The sequence below is a fragment of the Haemaphysalis longicornis genome, unplaced genomic scaffold (genome assembly GCF_048455015.1).
Source record: "Haemaphysalis longicornis isolate Haplotype H1 unplaced genomic scaffold, Haemaphysalis longicornis Haplotype H1 scaffold_10, whole genome shotgun sequence".
Classification (NCBI taxonomy): Eukaryota; Metazoa; Arthropoda; class Arachnida; order Ixodida; family Ixodidae; genus Haemaphysalis; species Haemaphysalis longicornis.
In genome coordinates this window covers 75408611-75426576 of record NW_027526204.1, presented here as the reverse complement: position 1 = coordinate 75426576, position 17966 = coordinate 75408611, and the positions used below count along the sequence as shown (strand labels likewise).

At 47.3% G+C, this 17966-nt stretch overlaps 1 protein-coding gene across 3 annotated transcripts in view; it reads right to left on the bottom strand.

The window, feature by feature from the left end:
- Positions 1-17519, bottom strand: part of LOC144158796 (uncharacterized) — a 118944-nt gene extending 101425 nt beyond the window's left edge. For 2 of the 3 annotated variants that reach the window (XM_077689936.1, XM_077689938.1), the window contains exons 1-3: positions 16946-17510; positions 10997-11116; positions 1079-1198 (exon numbers count right to left, since the gene is read on the bottom strand). In XM_077689936.1, the coding sequence (XP_077546062.1) occupies positions 1079-1198; positions 10997-11116; positions 16946-17078 (373 nt within the window). In that variant the 5' untranslated portion in view covers positions 17079-17510. Of the gene's footprint in view, positions 1-1078; positions 1199-10996; positions 11117-16945 lie in introns of all 3 variants that reach the window. The other variant, XM_077689937.1, reaches the window with a different exon arrangement.
- Between the last annotated feature and the right edge of the window lie 447 nt (positions 17520-17966).

The following is a 17966-nucleotide window of genomic DNA, read 5'->3' as shown; positions in this document are numbered from 1 at the left end:
CGATTCTGGCGCAGATCTTCAGTTATTCCCGACCAGAAATAAAGGTCATAAAAATGTCTAAATGCGGCCCCACAAATTCTCTGGCGGACGGCCAACCTAACAGCCCCGCTATGTTGCCTGCTGGAGATGAGCTTGTTATTGGACAGTAGAATACCATTACTTCATAGCCCCAGTATCACGGGAACAGAAGAATAGAAATAGTATTAAAGGAGTTAGAGTTTCAGGTAGACAAAATGTATCTCTAAAAACTAAAAGCGTGTCAGAAGATGTTCTTGTCCGAAGAGACTATGAAAATTACCACTGAGGTATTTTATCGCTTCTTTATTACATCAGTATGTGCTATTTTCCCTAGTAATAACCTCTTGGTTCATTGTGTCAATCATTGTACGTTTCAATTACTCCAACATTTGGTGTAGCCAGCTCCTTCTTGGGTAGGAGCTAATCTCTACAATAAATCCTTAGTTCTCTCTCTAGGCTTATTTTATGACGCTAACATTGCGATAACAAGCGAGCTGCTTTGGGGCTCGAATGGTATGTTTTATATCGGGGTATGTCGTAATGAGTACTAAGAGCGGTGTTTCGAACCACTCAATATGCGTCCTCGTAATGTGAACATTCGCACGGGTAAAGGGAGTGCAGGTATTTGAATTATGGTAACATGTACCTTAACGGGTTTCAGAAGATAGAAAAATCTTAAGAAAGCTAGTACAGGTGACACGCAACACACTTTTATGCTGGCAGCGCAGGTTAAAGATTTCGTACCAGGACACCGTTTCTGAAGCAACGTTCACCTTCCGCAGCGGGGCCAGTGTAATACGGCCCAGAAAATGAAGTGAAAAGCGGGGCCCTTAGGCAATTTTATCGCGCTCACGTTTACAAAGCAAAGCCTTAAAGGTGGCACGAATTAAACCCTGTAATGCGGAGGTGCATGCGCGGTTCAGCCTCTCCGCACTATTTCACATCTTTGCTTCACGCCAACACACTTCTCGACATTACCCCAGAAATGCTGACTTCAGAACAAAATAAATTGGCGGTACCCGGGACGAGTTTGCAGGATAGCTGCGTCACAACCACTCACCTCTGCACACGCCACCTTCAATCACCTTCGGAGGCTCGCAGGTGCACTTTCCTGTGGGCTCATTGCAGGTCTTCCCAGTTTTATAGCACTCTTCCTTTTTTTCTTCAGTGCAGGCTGGTTCTTCATTAGAACAAGAACAAGCAAAGTTCATCAGACACAATATTGCCTCATTTGCGGAATGTACACCATTTCTCTTTTCTCACGTTGTTTTTTTTAATACCTAGGGACAATATGCAACAGCCAGCTTGGCAGGAGCCCCGCTATGTTGAGGCATCTCAGTTATAGACTGAAGGGAAGGTTCAGAGATCCTCTTCAACAAAGAACAAAGAAGTGGTGCAGTGAGGCACTGGACGAGCAGTGCCGACCCATTGTCAGAGCAATCGCCCCGGAGACTGGGGCCCTGGACATAAAAGCGCCACCACGTCCTAGCTCCTCACGGATGGGAGGGTATTTATCTCTCTCATTATTATGATATACAGAATGGGCATTCGTCCTACTACAGTGTTTGGTTGTTTGCTAGTCTCTGGGTCGCGTTATATTACCATCGTCGTCTCATCCATTTGGAAAGCCAAGGTTTTCACAGCATGGTAGAGCTAATGCTCTTCTGTATTTGGAAGCGCGCGTTCCTCCTCTGTTAAATAGGCTTCGCATACTTCCCGTGGAAACCTTTATGGCCGTCTGTGACTCTGGGGTATTACGTTGCAGTACATCTTTATTTGTCAGCTTCGTTTTTGCGCACCAGTGCCAAGATTATACTGCCCATAAAATACATCCTTAAATATCTTTATTTGAACGTTCGGCGTGATTTCCCTTCTTTATGGCAGTACTCGCCTCTGTATAAACTTCCGTAAATCTTCCCAAAGAAATTAGCCCGGCTTCACTGACTTCGCGTCGCGAACTCTCATGTTAACTGCAAGGTGCCTGCCGTTCCCTAGTCGCAAGGCAAAGCTTCCTATAATTTCTCTACCCCAGTAGATCGATTCACGTCCGCACCAATTCATTTTTGTCGCGTTCCTCTGCTCGCGCGATCCAGTGGAACCCTTCGTTACTTCTGAACTTGGGACACAGCCGCGAGAGGGTGACACGAGTGCTTTTTGTTTTTTCAATGCGTATTTTTGTGACAATCAAGAAGCCGTGCTTTTTTAATTGAAACAACAAATATCCCTAATGTACTGATTCCTTGCCTCAGATATGCTTTGTTTTCTTTTTGCTTCGGTACAAGTACAAAGATTGCCGCCAGCTGTGCTAGTTTATTAACGTTTTGCCTATTTAACTGTATCGTTCAAGCATTCGTTTTGCTTGCTGCATGTGTACGTCTGGCATGCTCACTTCCGCGTTATGCTATGCCCTCCCCGCGTCGCTCCGACCACGTAAACAAATTTCGTCCCTTGAAATCCTCGGCCAAAAACAGCTTCGCTGTTATAAATACCCCATATTTACATCCCCGACTACCTATGGCCGCCTCCGAAATCATTTGTGATCCATTTAGCCAAGAGCTATAATTGATACAGATGCATAATTGATACAGATGCCTCACGGCATCTGTATCAATTTAACATGGGTCCTAACTAGTTTGCTGTCCGTCTGATTGATGTTACTCCTATATTCTGTGCATATTTCTCGGAAATTGTCTTCAGTCTACAAACGTTGTATGCATCGATTGTTTCTCCGGCTACAATTCCCGATTCGCTTTCAATCTACTTAGCGCTTGCTAACCATAAATTTACCCTTCTCAACGCACGTTTCAATAACTTCGCCCTCTCATGTGACTGAAATCCACCTTCCTTGGGTTGATGGACATGCGGGTCTTAACAGCGGCACAGCCAGAAATATATTTCCTGGTTGTTCTCCGCCGCAGGTATTGGCCGTGAGGGCCACCACTGGAGAGGCCGGCGCGCGGATCGTTTTGACGTCAGTTCCAGTATTCCCGCTTCTACCTCGCTGCATAGTTGGCTTGCAGTACGTGACATTTGGTTTAGTACGGGCTTTCTAAGTTTATTTTCTTGTTAGTTTTCAGCGTTTGAAGTTAATTATCAGTGCGTGAAGCGTTGTTTGACCTCATAGGGACTTTGCCCAATCATGCGTTGTATCAGTAGCTTCTTGATGTATTTTAAACGAGTCAAGGATATCAGGCGCGTTCGTAGCATTTGATTCTGTCTCGGTTTTGTGGCGCGGTGGGAAGAGCACCATGTACCTCGCCTTCCGCGCACAGGGTCGTGGGGTCGAAACCGGACGCCGCTAACTATTATTTTTTTTATAGTGTAGGGGGAGGGGCGTGGACGGACAATAACGCCGTATGGAGGGACAAGGCGAGTGAATGAGATGCAGTCGCATCTAATGCGTTACTTTATTTGGAAGCCCGAGTTCCCCCTCTGATACACCGATTTCGAATACTCACTCTGGATACTTTCCTGAGAGCATAAGAGCCTATGGCACGGGGGTTAACAGGGCACAATTCATCTTTGTAGCTGAGCCAGCTGTGCTTCTGGCGGCCCAGTGGCCCAGGTCCTATCGACCGCAAGTTACTCTAGCACAAAGCTTGGTGTCTCCATTAGGGGTTGCGCTCAATAACGTATTTCCATCTCTTGATAGGGGTCATACGATAACGGTCAACTTCCGGAACATCTTTCCCCAAAATGCTAAAATGCTACCTTCCCGACTGCTCAATGATATCCTACAAGATCATTTGGCCTCAACTCAGCAAGCTACTATCATATATACAGATGCTTCTCAACGAGATGAAAAATCCGGAATAGGTATAGTTTCCCCTTCACTAAATTGGTACTTTTCGGTTCGTCTGGTGGATTTTATCGCTATATTCTATGCGGAATTCTTGGCAATTGTCTTGGCACTACGAAAGCTTGACATATCGGTATCGTCTCCACTTATAATTACAGATTCACTATCTGTATGCTTAGCCCTTTCTTCTCCTAAAGACTCACCTCTTCTACGGACGTTTCGATCACCTCTGCCCCCTCATATAACTGAAGTTGACCTTCTTTGGGTCCCTGGGAATGCGGGAATCACCTTTACTGAAACCGCAGATTCACTGGCAAGGGTAGCACTCTACGGGCCTGTTGTCGATGTCATTGAGACAACGCCTTTATTAGCCGCCGTAAGATTCTGTAGATTGTTGAAGCTGTAATGGCAGCACGAATCAGTCTCATTGTCGTTGCAAGATTTATTTTCTGTAAGTGGTCTCTACATTTGGTTTTCCCGCCCTGCAAGCCAATCCTTAACATATTTTTGCCGTAGGGCCAATTATTTCCATTGGGTCCGGGTTACCCAGGAGGTGCGGTCGAACAAGTTATTGAAGCCGTAGGAAGTAAGCGCGCAATGGACGCGAAGCTTCGCCAAAACAGGCCCAACACCTTCGTTAAAGCAGACGACAAACCCGGCGGGAGGCTGCTGTCGACGCACCCATAGAGTTTCTTAGTAAGTATAATAGAGAGGAAACTGCGCCTGGTAATCCATGTCGTCGTGGGGGTTTATGGAAAGACCCCCCTTTTGGCTTGGCCTGGCATGACAAAGGTATTCTTAAGCGCTTTTGGGGATTTGCGTTCTTCACTATTCATTAACACGTTTACGAGGAAGCCGAAATCCTCCCTGTTCTGTGGTAGCCGTGTTCGGTGAAACAGCAGGCAGTGCGTGATCGCACCTCACGTTGGTCATGCCGCAGTCGAAGGACGTAAGTCTGAGCGGGTAATATGCCGCCGCGAAATTTGAAGCCGACGAAAAAACGAAAAAAAAACGAACTTCAACGAAGACAGATACCGGCGCCTGAATCCTTCCTATCTTGTCATCGTCCGCGACTGTTTAACGCCACGTTTTCTTTTTTCTTGTTAAACTGTAGCTGACGGTCGGTGCACCACGAAGGAAACGTTTTCATTGGCACGCTCAAAAAATTTCCAAACTCTTTAAATGGCTTATTATTTGAAATAATGGTAAAATTAAAATAAGAGTCTCTAATGAGTTTCCCCCGAAATATTAACATTGTTCATAACTACCACCTTCGCCAGCAAAAGAGCAGGCACAAACGTTCCTGAAAAAATACGCTTTACTTCCTTTTCCCTTATTTCGAAACCGCCTGTTTTATTTTCCACTTGCACTATTACACTATTCTTCGCGTTTTTGTGATACTTTGTTTAAATTTGCGGTCACTAAAGCATTTCAATACAAGCGAATAATGAAACTAAGGCGAGCGCATGATGTAGTAGTGGTCCATGACTACACAGACGGCCTGAATGTGAGCCGCATAGACGCTAGAGCCAGATTCCTCTCTAGTGTATATTGTAAGAAACTCTATGGACGCACCCGCCGGAGTGAGCACGGCGAACGCTATCTCCGCGCCATCTTTACTGTGCTCCGTGAGTGAAAAGCGCCCTCCGCCTTCCCAGCCGCGTTGGGAGTTTCTTGTCCCGCACGCCACGAAGGAACCGTTGGCTGGTAGAGGTAGAAAGCTTTGCTTTAAAAGGGCCCTACGTTAGCCCTCGACCATTTTCCCTCTCTCCGCGCCTAAAGCACTGTGGAAGCTGTGACGTCACCGGCCAGGCTCAACATCACCCAGAGAAACGGGGCTGCTTGGAGTTGCGCGCAGCCGTTTTCTCCGCTCAGCGTTATGACATGCTTTTTTTTAGCAGACGACAGCCAATCTCCGCCTACTGCAGCCGCTACCGCTCAGCGGGACCGGTCGGTGTTCGGCCCGCATCGAACTGCCATTCGGCCGGGTCCTCGTTTCGGCCGTGCCCACATCGGCACATCAGTTGTATAATAGCGGAAACAAGCCTTGAAGGCCAGATAGGGTTTCCAAACACAACTTGCTTTTTCACGACAGCACTTGAAGATTGCCACCAACGACTAGCGCCCCGCTAGCGTTCCTCCATACGGCGCGGTCACTGCGAACTGTTCCCTCCGAGGTCGGAGAAAAGGCTTAGCATCGCCGCAGTTATTCAGACACCGCTTTACGAGACCGCGCTGGCGACGATCACCAGCGCAATCTTTCACTGCACTATCACCCCCTCTCACACATTTAAGACTGCTTTTCAGCAATAGTCCCGCTCTGGGGGGCTGTGACAAGTTTTAGCTACTGCTGTGTATGCCGTATTGCACATACACCGCACAGTGGGCTACTTGTCGACCGTGGAGGCAGGTGCTTGCCGCGGTCGCGCGTATAGCGGCGTTTCCACCTGCATAGACGCAAGGCTTCCTAGCTCTACCAGCCAAAGGTTCTGTCGTGGCGTGCGGGCAACAAACTCCCACCGCAGCAGAGGGGCCGCGGAGTGGGGGAGGGGTAGGGGGGGGGGGCGGAGGATTTCAATCAAGGGCACACAGTAGATGGAGCGACGAATACCCAGCGTTCCCCGAGCGCAAGTGCCTGCTCGCGGGCGGCGGCATCGGTGGTACGGCTTTGTCGTCTGCTTTAGCGACGGTTGTTTTGCGCCTGTTTTGGCGTAGCTTCGCCTCCATTGCGCGCTGCCTTCACACGGCTTGATTAACTTGTTCGACAGCACCTCCAGGGTAACCCGAACCCTACGGAATTGAGCGGTGGTATGGCAAAGATACGTTAAGGATTGGTTTGCATCACGGGAAAATAAAATGTACAAATTACATGCTGACATCTGGCCGCTAGGCAAACGCTAACTTTTGCGCACTGCTTTCAACGAAGGGGACTCCGTTTTTTGAATTGGTGAATACCAATTGGGTTGTGTTTTGAGAGGTATTACAAAAGGCGAGAGTAGCAACTGGTTCTGAAAAAAAGCGATTATGAAAGCTCCCTCAGTTTTCTCACAATTCTCAAACTAGCTAAAGTAGCTCGTGTAAATCGGTATAAATGGGAATCACTAAGCTCACATGCCGGGTTGTTTCGGTGTCTGCGCTTGTGTCGCACGGTGCTGCAGCCCAAATCTAGCACATCAGGATGACTAGGTTCCGCTGTCTGACCCTTCGAAAGACGATCCTCTCCGGTTTCATTCTCCCGACTCACGGCCGGGCTACAGCGGCGGGGTCCGCCAATCTAGCCCGGCCGTGGCCGACGCTGCTGTGTGCGTTCGGGACGCCGCCCCCGCAAATTCGAGGTAACTCCTGGCACAATCTCTGGTTTCAGTCTTTGTACAGCCACGTGTGTGTGAATTCAAGAGACGTCGCATGGGCAATTGTTCTGGGTGTCGTTTAAAGTTTTGCTTTCCAACCACCTTCCCAGCATGGACTGGAGCCAGTTTTTTCTTTCAGCGTTATTCGTATCTTGTAAACGACGTGCTATATCCACAAACTCAGCTGAGCTCGTGTGGAGGATGGCGACGATCGACATTCGTCCCTACTGAGATACGCCTTGCCGCCGGTGCCGGAGCGCCGCTCTCCGGAACCGCATCCGCGTTTTGGAAACGCTGATTGGATGCAGCATTTAAAAGGGCCCACCAATATCGGTGCTGTACTGTTCAGTGCTCCGTGCGTCATACAGACTGCGTCAGAGCATTATGCTGCGCGTCAGAGCATGGGAGCATGGCGGTGAGGAAGTGGTAAGCAACCAAGGAAAGAAATAAAGGATCCTTTGTGCATGTTTGTGCGGCCCCTGCCTTAGGCAAAGGTGAAACATTTTGGTGTATGTTGTCGTGAAGGGTTACTCTAGCGATAGCGCGATTGAAATGCTTCGGAAGCCTATTTAAGGCGCCTTTACCACCCCCTTTTTTTGTGGCCGAAATGAGTTTGTTAATTGATAGTAGAATACGATTTCTTCATATCCCCAATACTGCGGTACCGAAGAATGGAAACAGTTTATTTATTTTATTTATTAGAGTACCATCAGGGCCTTTACGGCGTTACAGAGGGGGTTATTACATTAGTTGGAGGAGACAGGGAAAAAACATTTATAAAAACGAAAATGGTGCCAGACGAAGTTCTATGCCAAAAATGCCATGAAACTTTCAACAGAGACTATTTATCGCTTCGTTGGAACACCAGCAACGAAACAAGAAACAGCAAGGCGTATGATTGGGCACAAAAATTAGGATTGCAACACAAGCAATTAAAGCACGAACTTCGGATTCCACCGTAGCTGACGGTGAATGATTATTACATAACACACAGGCTGCTACTATATGTTCCAGGGATGTTTAGGCTCGAGCGTAGTCTGTACAATATCAAAGATGCACGGCTTCGCTTCTTTGAAACAGGCCTCGCCACATAGTCTTGAGCAGCTGAATACACTACTACTAAATCCCCATGGTTGTTAAGAGAGTGAGAACGACGAACTCAGAAGTAGCATAAAATAGCTAATGACGGTGACATAGCTCACACATGAAATAAATCTTGCATTTCTCTGCGAAGTATCTCGCAAGCTGATTACGCAATGAATTTAGCGCATGTCAGTTCAGCAGAGACAGCCAATTTGAAAAATCTCGGCACGCTATTACAAATATTGTATAAATAAATAAATCCAGTTGCGCTTGAATTTTTATAACCAACTTTTCAGGCGTCACACCGGCACATTAGAAATATTCAGTTCTCGCGTCCACTCACTCGCGCCCACACCGTTCTTCTCCGCCAGGCTCATACCCGCTCCCTCCCATCTCACCACATTCTACATCGCATTCGCAAGTGCTCCGGTCCCCCAACCTGCCCTTCTTGCGGCGCATACCCCTCTATTCCTCACTCCTACTGGGACTGCCACCCCCCGAAGCTTCCCCCCTCCCTCTCCCGCATCACCTCGTGGGACACTTGGCTGGCTCCCCCGCCCGGAACAGACGTTCGGGCCGCCCAGGAGGCTCTCTGCCTTCATATACAGAAGATCTCCAAGGACATTCTGGACTACCATGAAGACAGTGACGCCACAGGATCCGTCGTTTAGCTGACCTGGACTTAGGTCGGTGACTGGGCAATAAATGTTTTCTCTCTCTCTCTCTCTCTGCTCGCGCGATCCACTGGAATCTTTTGTTACTTCTCAACGTGGAACAAAGCCGCGAGAGGGCGACACGAACGCTGTTAGTTTTCACAGCGTATTTTTTAACAATCTAGAAGCCATGTTTTTTATTAAACCAACAATGCAACTATTACTTATGTGCTGCTTTCTTGCCTCTAAAATGCTTAATGTTTTTTTTTTCTCGACATTATTGAGAAGTACAAGTACGTATTGCTGCCAGACTTAGTAGTTTACCAATCCTTTGCCTATATAAGCGTCTCGTTCAAGCGTTCTTTAACTTTTCTGCAGGGGTACTTCGCGTATGGTCTCCTATTTCTTATGTTATGCCATCTCCACATCACTGCGAACACGTAAGCACATTTCGTAACTTTAAATCTGCGACAAAGGACAGCTTCGCTGCTAAAAATGCCGCGCAATAACATCTTCGACTGCCTATGACCTCCTCCAAGATCATTTTGGCCTCCATGTAGGCATATGGCCTCCATGTAGGCCTCCATGTAGGCATATCCCCAATACTGCGGTACCGAAGACTGGAAACAGTTATTAAAGTAGTTGGAGGAGACAGGGAAAAAACATCTATAAAAACGAAAAGGGTGCCAGACGAAGTTCTATGCCAAAAATGCCATGAAAATTTCCACAGACACTATTTATCGCTTCGTTGGAACACCAGCAAGGGAACAAGAAACACCAAGGCGTGTGATTAGCCACAAAAATTAGGATTGCAACATAAGCAATTAAAGCGCGAACTTCGGATTGCACCGTAGCTGACGGTGACTGATTATTACATAACACACAGGCTGCTACAATATGTTCCAGGGATGTTTAGGCTCGAGCGTAGTTTGTACAATATCAAAGAATCACGGCTTCGCTTCTTTAAAACGGGCCTCGCCACATAGTCTTGAGCAGCTGAATACACTACTACTACATCCCCATGGTTGTTAAGAGAGTGAGAACGATGAACTCAAAAGTAGCATAAAACAGCTAATGACTGTCACATTGCTCACACATGAAATAAATCTTGCATTTCTCTGCGAAGTATCTCCCAAGCTGATTACGCAATGAATGTAGCGCATGTCAGTTCTGCAGAGACCGCCAATTTGAGAAATCTCGGACCGCTATTACAAATATTGTATAAATAAATCAATCCAGTTACGCTTGCATTTATATAACCAACTTTTCAGGTGTCACGCCTGCATATTGGAAATATTCAGTTTAAGAATGAAAACCTAAAAGTCTTGCTGCTTACACTTAAAATTTGTATTTTGCAAATGATTACAGGATGGAGAAAAAGAATACCACTAAATTTATTTCCAGGTAATTTTAGCTTTCAGCCGTTTCCCTTTCAATGTGCTTCGTTTAACCTCGTGGTTCATTATGACAACCTTTCTTTTTTTAACGCGCCGAAACGACACAGGCTATGACGCGCGCTGTAGTGAAGGGCTCCAGAATAATTTGACCACCTTTGGATCTGTATCGTGCGCCAAAATCTCGAACACACGGGTATTCTTGCTTTCCGTCTCCATTAGGAGAGCGGCTGCCGCGGCCGGGAATCGAACCCGCGTACGTGGGCTAAGCAGCTGAGCAGGAAAATGCCTTAGCCGCTGACCCATTCCGTCAGGTATTATGACAACCATTGTACGTATAAGTTACTCCAAAATTTAGAGTAGCCAGCTCCTTCTTGGGTAGGAGCTAATCTCTACAATAAATCATTACACTACTACAAATATTGTATAAATAAATCAATCCAGTTATGCATATATGTATACGACCAATTTTTCAAGGGTTATAGCAGCATATTGGAAATAGTATGTTTTAACTTGAAAATTATAAAGTGTTGCTGCTTACATGTATGCACGGTTCAGCCTCCCCGCGCTATTTCACATTTATGCTTCACTCCAACACACTTCTCGATTGACATTACCCCAGAAATGCTGACTTAAGAACAAAATCAATTGCCAGTTCCCGGGACGAGTTTGCAGGATAGCTGCGTCTCAACCACTTACCTCTGCACATGCCTTCTACAATCACCTTCGGAGGTTCGCAGGTGCACTCTCCTGTGGCCTCATCGCACGTTTGCCCAGTTTTAGCGCACTCCTCCACTTTTTCTTGAATGCAGGCTGGTTCTTAATTAGAACAAGAACAAGCAAAGTTCATCAGACACAATATTGCCTCATTTTCGGAATGTACATCAGTTCGCACGTTCTTTTTTTAATACCTTGGAACTATAATATACAACAGCCATTTTCGCAGGAGCCCCGATATGTTGAGGCATCTCAGTCATAGACAGAAGGGAAGGTTCAGAGACCCTCTTCTTCAACAAAGAACAAAGAAGCGGTGCAGTGAGGCACTGGACGAGCAGTGCCGACCCATTGTCAGAGCAATCGCCCCGGAGACTGGGGCCCTGGTCATAAAAGCGCCACCACGTCCTAGCTCCCAACGAATATGATAAGTTATTTATCTCTGTCATTATTATGATATAATGAATGGGCGTTCGCCCTACTACAGTGTTTGGTTGTTTGCTAGTCTCTGGGTCGCGTTGCATAAGCTTCGTCGTCTTATCCTTTTGGAAAGCCAAGCTTTTCACATCATGGTAGAGCTAATGCTCTTCTGTATTTGGAAGCGCCTTCCTCCTCTGTTAAATAGGCTTCGCATACTTACCGCGGAAACCTTAATGACCGTCTGTGACTCTGGGGTATCACGTTGCAGTACATCTTTATTTGTCAGCTTCGTTTCTGCGCACCAGTGCCAAGATTATACTGCCCATAAAATACCTCCTTAAATACCTTTATTTGAACGTTCGGTGTGATTTCCCTTCTTGATGGCAGTACTCGCCTCTGTATAAACTTGCGTAAATCCTCCCAAACAAATTAGCCCGGCTGCACTGACTTCACGTCGAGAACGCTCATGTTAACTGCAAGATGCCTGGCGTTCCCTAGTCGCAAGGAAAAGCTTCCTATAATTTCTCTACCCCAGTAGATCGATTCCCGTCCGCACGAATTCATTTTTGTCGTGTTCCTCTGCTCGCGCGATCCACTGGAATCTTTTGTTACTTCTCAACTTGGAACAAAGCCGCGAGAGGGCGACACGAGGGCTTTTTGTTTTTTCACGGCGTGTTTTTGAGACAATCAAGAAGCCGTGCTTTTTTAATTGAAACAACAATTCGAATAACCCTTATGTACTGATTCCTTGCCTCAGATATGCTTTGTTTTCTTTTTGCTTCGGTACAAGTACAAACATTGCCGCCGGGTGTGGTAGTTTAGAAACTTTTTGCCTATTTAACTGTATCGAAAAACCATTCTTTTAGCTTTCTACATGTGTACTTCTGGCATGCTAACTTCCTCGTTATGTTATGGCGTCTCCGGATTGCTCGGACCACGTAAACACATTTCGTCCCTTGAAATCCTCGGCCAAGAATAGCTTCGCTGTTATAAATACCCCACATGGCCGCCTCCAAAATCATTTGTGATCAATGTAGGCAAGAGCTATAATTGATACAGATGCCGTGAGGCATCTGTATCAATTTATTTACCCTAACTAGTTTGCTGTCCGTCTGATTTATGTTACTCCTATATTCTGTGCAGAATTCTCGGCAATTGTCTTCAGTCTACAAACGCTGTATGCATCGATTGTCTCTACAGCTACAATTCCCGATTCGCTTTCAATCTGCTTAGCGCTTGCTAACCCTAAAGCTACCCTTCTCAACGCACGTTTCAATAACTTCGCCCCCTCATGTGACTGAAATCCACCTTCCTTGGGTTGATGGACATGTGGGTCTTAACAGCGGCACAGCCAGAAATATATTTCCTGGATGTTCTCCGCCGCAGGTATTGGCCGCGAGGGCCACCACCGAAGAGGCCGGCGCGGCGATCGTTTTGACGTCACTTGCAGGATCCCCGCTTCTCCCTCGCTGCGTAGTTGGCTTGCAGCGCGAGACATTTCGTTTAGTACGGGCTTTCTAAGTTTATTTTCGAGTTAGCTTTCAACGTTTCAAGTTAATTATCAGTGCGTTAAGCGTTGTTTGACCTCATAGGGACTTTATAACCGTGTCAACCATAGCAGGCTGCCCGCAAACGACTTGAGCGTGGTGGTGTATGCGGACGTATGGGACCGAACCCGGTGTAAGCGTAAGCTGCGGCTCGTTTGCCCAATCAAAATTTAGCTCCGCTACGACGATCACCGAGCTAAATTTCTATATGTCGCTTGTCGTTCGTAAGAAATAAGTGTAGCAGTAAATCATGATGCGTTTACCGTTCGCAGAAACGCCCCACACACCCACGCCCGCCGTGCCTGCCCGCCGGCGGCTCGAACCGACGCAGGTCACGACAGCAACACCTTGTTGCCGGTTTTTGAAATCTCTCTGATCGCGGAAAAGGAGCTCCACATTCGCGAAAGTGGATGTTAGTGTGGTGAAAAATTGTGCTATGTAGTGTAATCAGCTGTGATTTTCAAAGCGATGCTCAAGTAACTGCCGCGATGTACGCCGACCTGCCGCGGATGTCGGTCCCGGCGCCGCCGGCCAGTTCGCGCTCGGTGCGGCAAGCGGCCGAAGAGTGACGATACCTGCGCGCAAAAATCGGCTGAGGCAGCGTCAGGTAGCTTGATCATCGATCGCTTAAATGACAGTCAACACGGATACAAACTTCCACATACGAGAAAGAGGGTGACGGTGTGGTGAAAAGTGTATGGGATTGTCATTCGCGACTGTAACGATAGCGGCGATGAAATATCTGCCGCGACGCCAAGCTTAAAGTTCCCAACATCGGACTCCGCGCATCCGACGACCGGCTGCTAGCTAGCCGTTGGAGAAGACCCTTTTCTAAAAATCGCCGCATGCAAGCGTGTTGCTTTGGGTTCCCCGAACTTCTTGGGGGCCTCCAACGCTTGGTTCAACTCCCCATTACCCCACGACGTGTTTTGCCTCGTACACAACCACGCCTTCTCTGACCAGTCGTAAGTTCTCGAACTTGACGCTAGAGAAAGGCTCAGGCTCATTGTAAGGCCGTGTTGCAGATGTTTTAATTAAAAATAAACATATCCACGTCTTAGCCCTCTCGAAGGCGTTGAAAACTCGCGTTAATACCATTCGTATATTGCGGACAAGTTGTCGCGAAAAGTAAACATATCAGCAGTACGGAGTAGTAGTGATCGTTAATAAAATCAGGGCATAAATATATAAAGGCGAAATAGGCACTGCTTAAGCCAAAGTGCAGATCGTACCAGCACTTTTAAGCTTCTGTGACGAAGCAATCCGCTCACCGGTCTCACATAGTCATTCATTTACCGGACAATGCGCGCAGTACGCGTGGTGAAATCACAACTGAGAGGCACGTTTCCGTCGCTGTTACAAGGTCCATTTTCTTTGCACACACACCTCGCACATGTCACGTCGCAAGCATTTCATAATGAATTAACAGTGTACTTTTCTCGGCACCAATTTGTGTCGTCCTTGGCATTGGCTGGCTGCGTACGAGCTGTCGGTGGCGATGGTAGCAAGTACCCAGCAGCGGCGGTGCCGTCGGCAACAAGGGAGTCCTTGATTGCTTGCCCGGAATATTTGCTCTGTAGACAACTTTCTTCTGTAATTTGCATGAAAACCGCGAGGAGGGGACACACGGTGGCCACAACAAAAAACGTGCAGTCGCATAAGCACAGGAAATGTGTTCTAGCAGACGACAGCGTAGGCGTCCTACAAGTGACGTCACTCGTAGGTGGCGCCACGGTATGCCCTTGAGGCCAATATAAAGAGATGATTTGCGCCCCAAAAAAATATTACTTTTTTGGCTTCATTAAACCGACACCCTTCTTATTTTTGTTTTCGCGTTATAGTGGGCCCATTCGGTGTGTACATGGCATTGGTGAAAGCAAGAACGAAAGGTAGGGGAGGGAAGGATGCTGGGCTCAGAAAATTTCAGTCGGTGTTATTCTGACACCGAAACACCCCCATGGCCACGCCTTAAGGAAGCCGCGGGTTCTTGAGCAAGGATAGTACTCTCTAGGACCGTCGTAGACATCATTCAGCGATGGTTTTTAATCACCGCTGCTACTTATCCAAGGAGTGGAAAGCTTCAAGGACCCAAAAAATCAATTCTATTGTCCTTGAGAGATCTATGCCGCCTTACGTTGTGTGTAGGTTTACACTGTGAAAGCCCTCAGCGCCTCGGATCGATTCGGTCGGGCACAAAGCTTGTTCTGCGTTGTCTCCGTCGGCGCCCCGAAACAGCACGAGGCGCTTGATTGACCTTGACAGCATGAAGGCTTGCGTGAAGTTCCGTAGGACCTTACTTAGCCTTTCCTAGCTTTTTGCATGGACTTGTGAGCTTCGCCTAGTCACTGCGTGGGAGCTACATAAACCTATGCTTTCCAACGGACGCCGGTTGCTTGATGGCCAACGATTTCGCCATCAGCATTCCGCGTCCATTCCGAGTAACCATCATGCATGATTCAATCTCAGACAGCTGACAAGCTTTTTTTTTAGTTTACAGCGAAGCTGTGTATGTCCCGTCTCTTTCCGTCCGTCCGTCCCTTCCTCGATTGAACTTTGCGGTCCAAAGTTGAAACAAATCGTCAAAAAGAAGTATATGTAGGCCCAGCCATTCCGATCCGATAAAACTGCCGGCGTTACTCACACACGCCCCTATTGTTTGCGCAAAGGAAACCTCAGGCAAGTTCGAGGCAAAATGTAAGTGCAATATCTAGAGTACCCACGATCTTCTAGGTACAAATGGATGTTGGGTCGGTTTTTACTACGGCAAGCGAAAAAAATAACTTGTTACAAGTGGCGCAGAAAGGCTGCGGCTCGTGCGAGATGAAAGAAAGCACAACAAGAACAGAGCTCCCACTCGTGTTGTTCCAGGCCGAACAGGCAACAACATACAAAGAAAATGAAGCGCGCTGTCCCAACAGATGACGCATGGGAGAGCGCGAATGCGGGAAAATTGAATTGCGTTGAACAAAGCTCCATTGAATTCATGATGAGAGCAGCGAAATGGAGGAGAAAAGCACGTGTCTTCTCTCTTCCGTGCGCTAAATAGCTACGCTGGTCATCCACTTTCACTGAGTGTGATGGCTTCCATTTTTCTTTTTTTTCATCGACGCGCATGCTGGATGGACACGCTGCAGAGCCGGTGGTTTCATCAAGATCACACTTTTGTCAACATAAAGATGCGTACGAATAACTTTACTGTCGGAAAGGCTAGTATACCTATCTGACTAAGTTGATTGATTGATATGCTTTAATGATAAAAAGAAAACTAAATGATTATTATATTATTAATTCCTTAACTGCCAAACACATTATCAAGCCTTTAGGAAGAAATTTACGGAAATGCAACTTCGCTGATCTTTCCTCTGGTTATCAGCCGCCTTGCTGTGAACAAGAAGCACTCAAATTACTGTCACATTTCCGGCAATCAAGATAGCCAACTGATTGTCCGGGGAAGGGGCTGTGTCGTGCTTGCGGGAACAGTCTAGCAGACGATGGTTGCACTGGCGGGATCGTTCTGCGCATGCGTGTACTCTCGCTCGTTTGGCGCTTTCTACCGTGGTAAGGCGCTGACCCACGAACTGATCGACGCTCCAGTAATATTACTAAAAAATGGGCCGGTTGTAGATAGATGTATGAACACTGTCCTCGTAATTCGCTAACCAAGCTGCGGCGAAGTTTAGAAGTATCGCGTCTGGAGAAGAAAAACAAGTCAATCGTGGCACAGTGGTCACGATTCTTGATCCAGACGTAGGGTGGCCTGGATTATATCCCCAAAGTTACCGAACCCGCAAAGGCAATCAATCTTTTTCATAATTCATTCAGCTGCGCATTCGCTGCGGTACCGGATACACGTACACGCTGCGACGAGCAAGTGCCGATAAAATGCATTCCCCGTATACTAAACAATAAGTAGCTATCGATGTAAGAAATTACGGAAGGACAACTCACTCTTGGTGCATTTACTCACCCCAGCGCCAGTGATATAGCGACAACCGTTGTCGAGAAAGGTCAGCCGCCGTCACGGTCGATCCAAGCCATGCCTCCAAGGACAAGACTACGGTGCACCAGAACAAAATTCCTTCGCAGCCAGCCAGACGCATGGCGCTGCCTCGTCAAGTTCTGAGAGCCGCCTGTCTACTCGCATAAACTATTCCTGCTGCCCTCCTCTTATACTGGATTCGCGCTAGTCCGGCCAATCTCCGTCGAAATCAGAAGTAGCCCTTTCACAGAAATCGACCAGGTAGGTCAACACCTGTGTTCTATACTTATCTTCGCAATTGAATAAATGGGTGAAATTTATCGTCCTATTGCCGTCATGCCCCTGATTTTATCGCTTTCTCGCCCTATCGCAACATGCAAGTGAATAGAGAAGGCACAGTCTGTCGATGCAAAGTTTCGGATTGTTGGCATCCGTTGTGGACTAATGTAGCGCACGTTCGGACACCCTTATCGCTGGCGTAGAAATAAAGTTGCGAAGAACCTCTCCGGACGTACAAAAGCTTCCCGACCTTTAATAAGAAGAAACGGCTGGACGCACCAGAAGTCCATGAAATATAGAACATGCGCACCTACCCGTTTTATCAAAGCTTGAGTAAAGAGCAGCTGATAAGCGCGCCCCTCGAGGGGCATCATTGTTACCCAGATTTGTTTTACACAATCGCCGTGGGTATGAGATATCTATGCACTATTCAGGTACTTCTCCCTTCCACGTAGTCTGAGCTGATTACGACAGAACAATTGGCGAGACCGGTGAGCTGATATCGAGAGGTGCAAGTATATTCACGATTCACCTCACTGTATCCACGACGCCGACGCTTGCATTCCATTGTATTGGAGACGGCATATCGCTATCGCCTTGTCCCTTTTCCTCCTTCCGCAACCACGGCCATGTGGCCTCCCACAGCTAAGACAACGCGGAAAGACAATAATCGGAAATCCCAGCAATATAATCGCTCCTCGTTCGAAGCACTTGAAGATATCGCCACGAT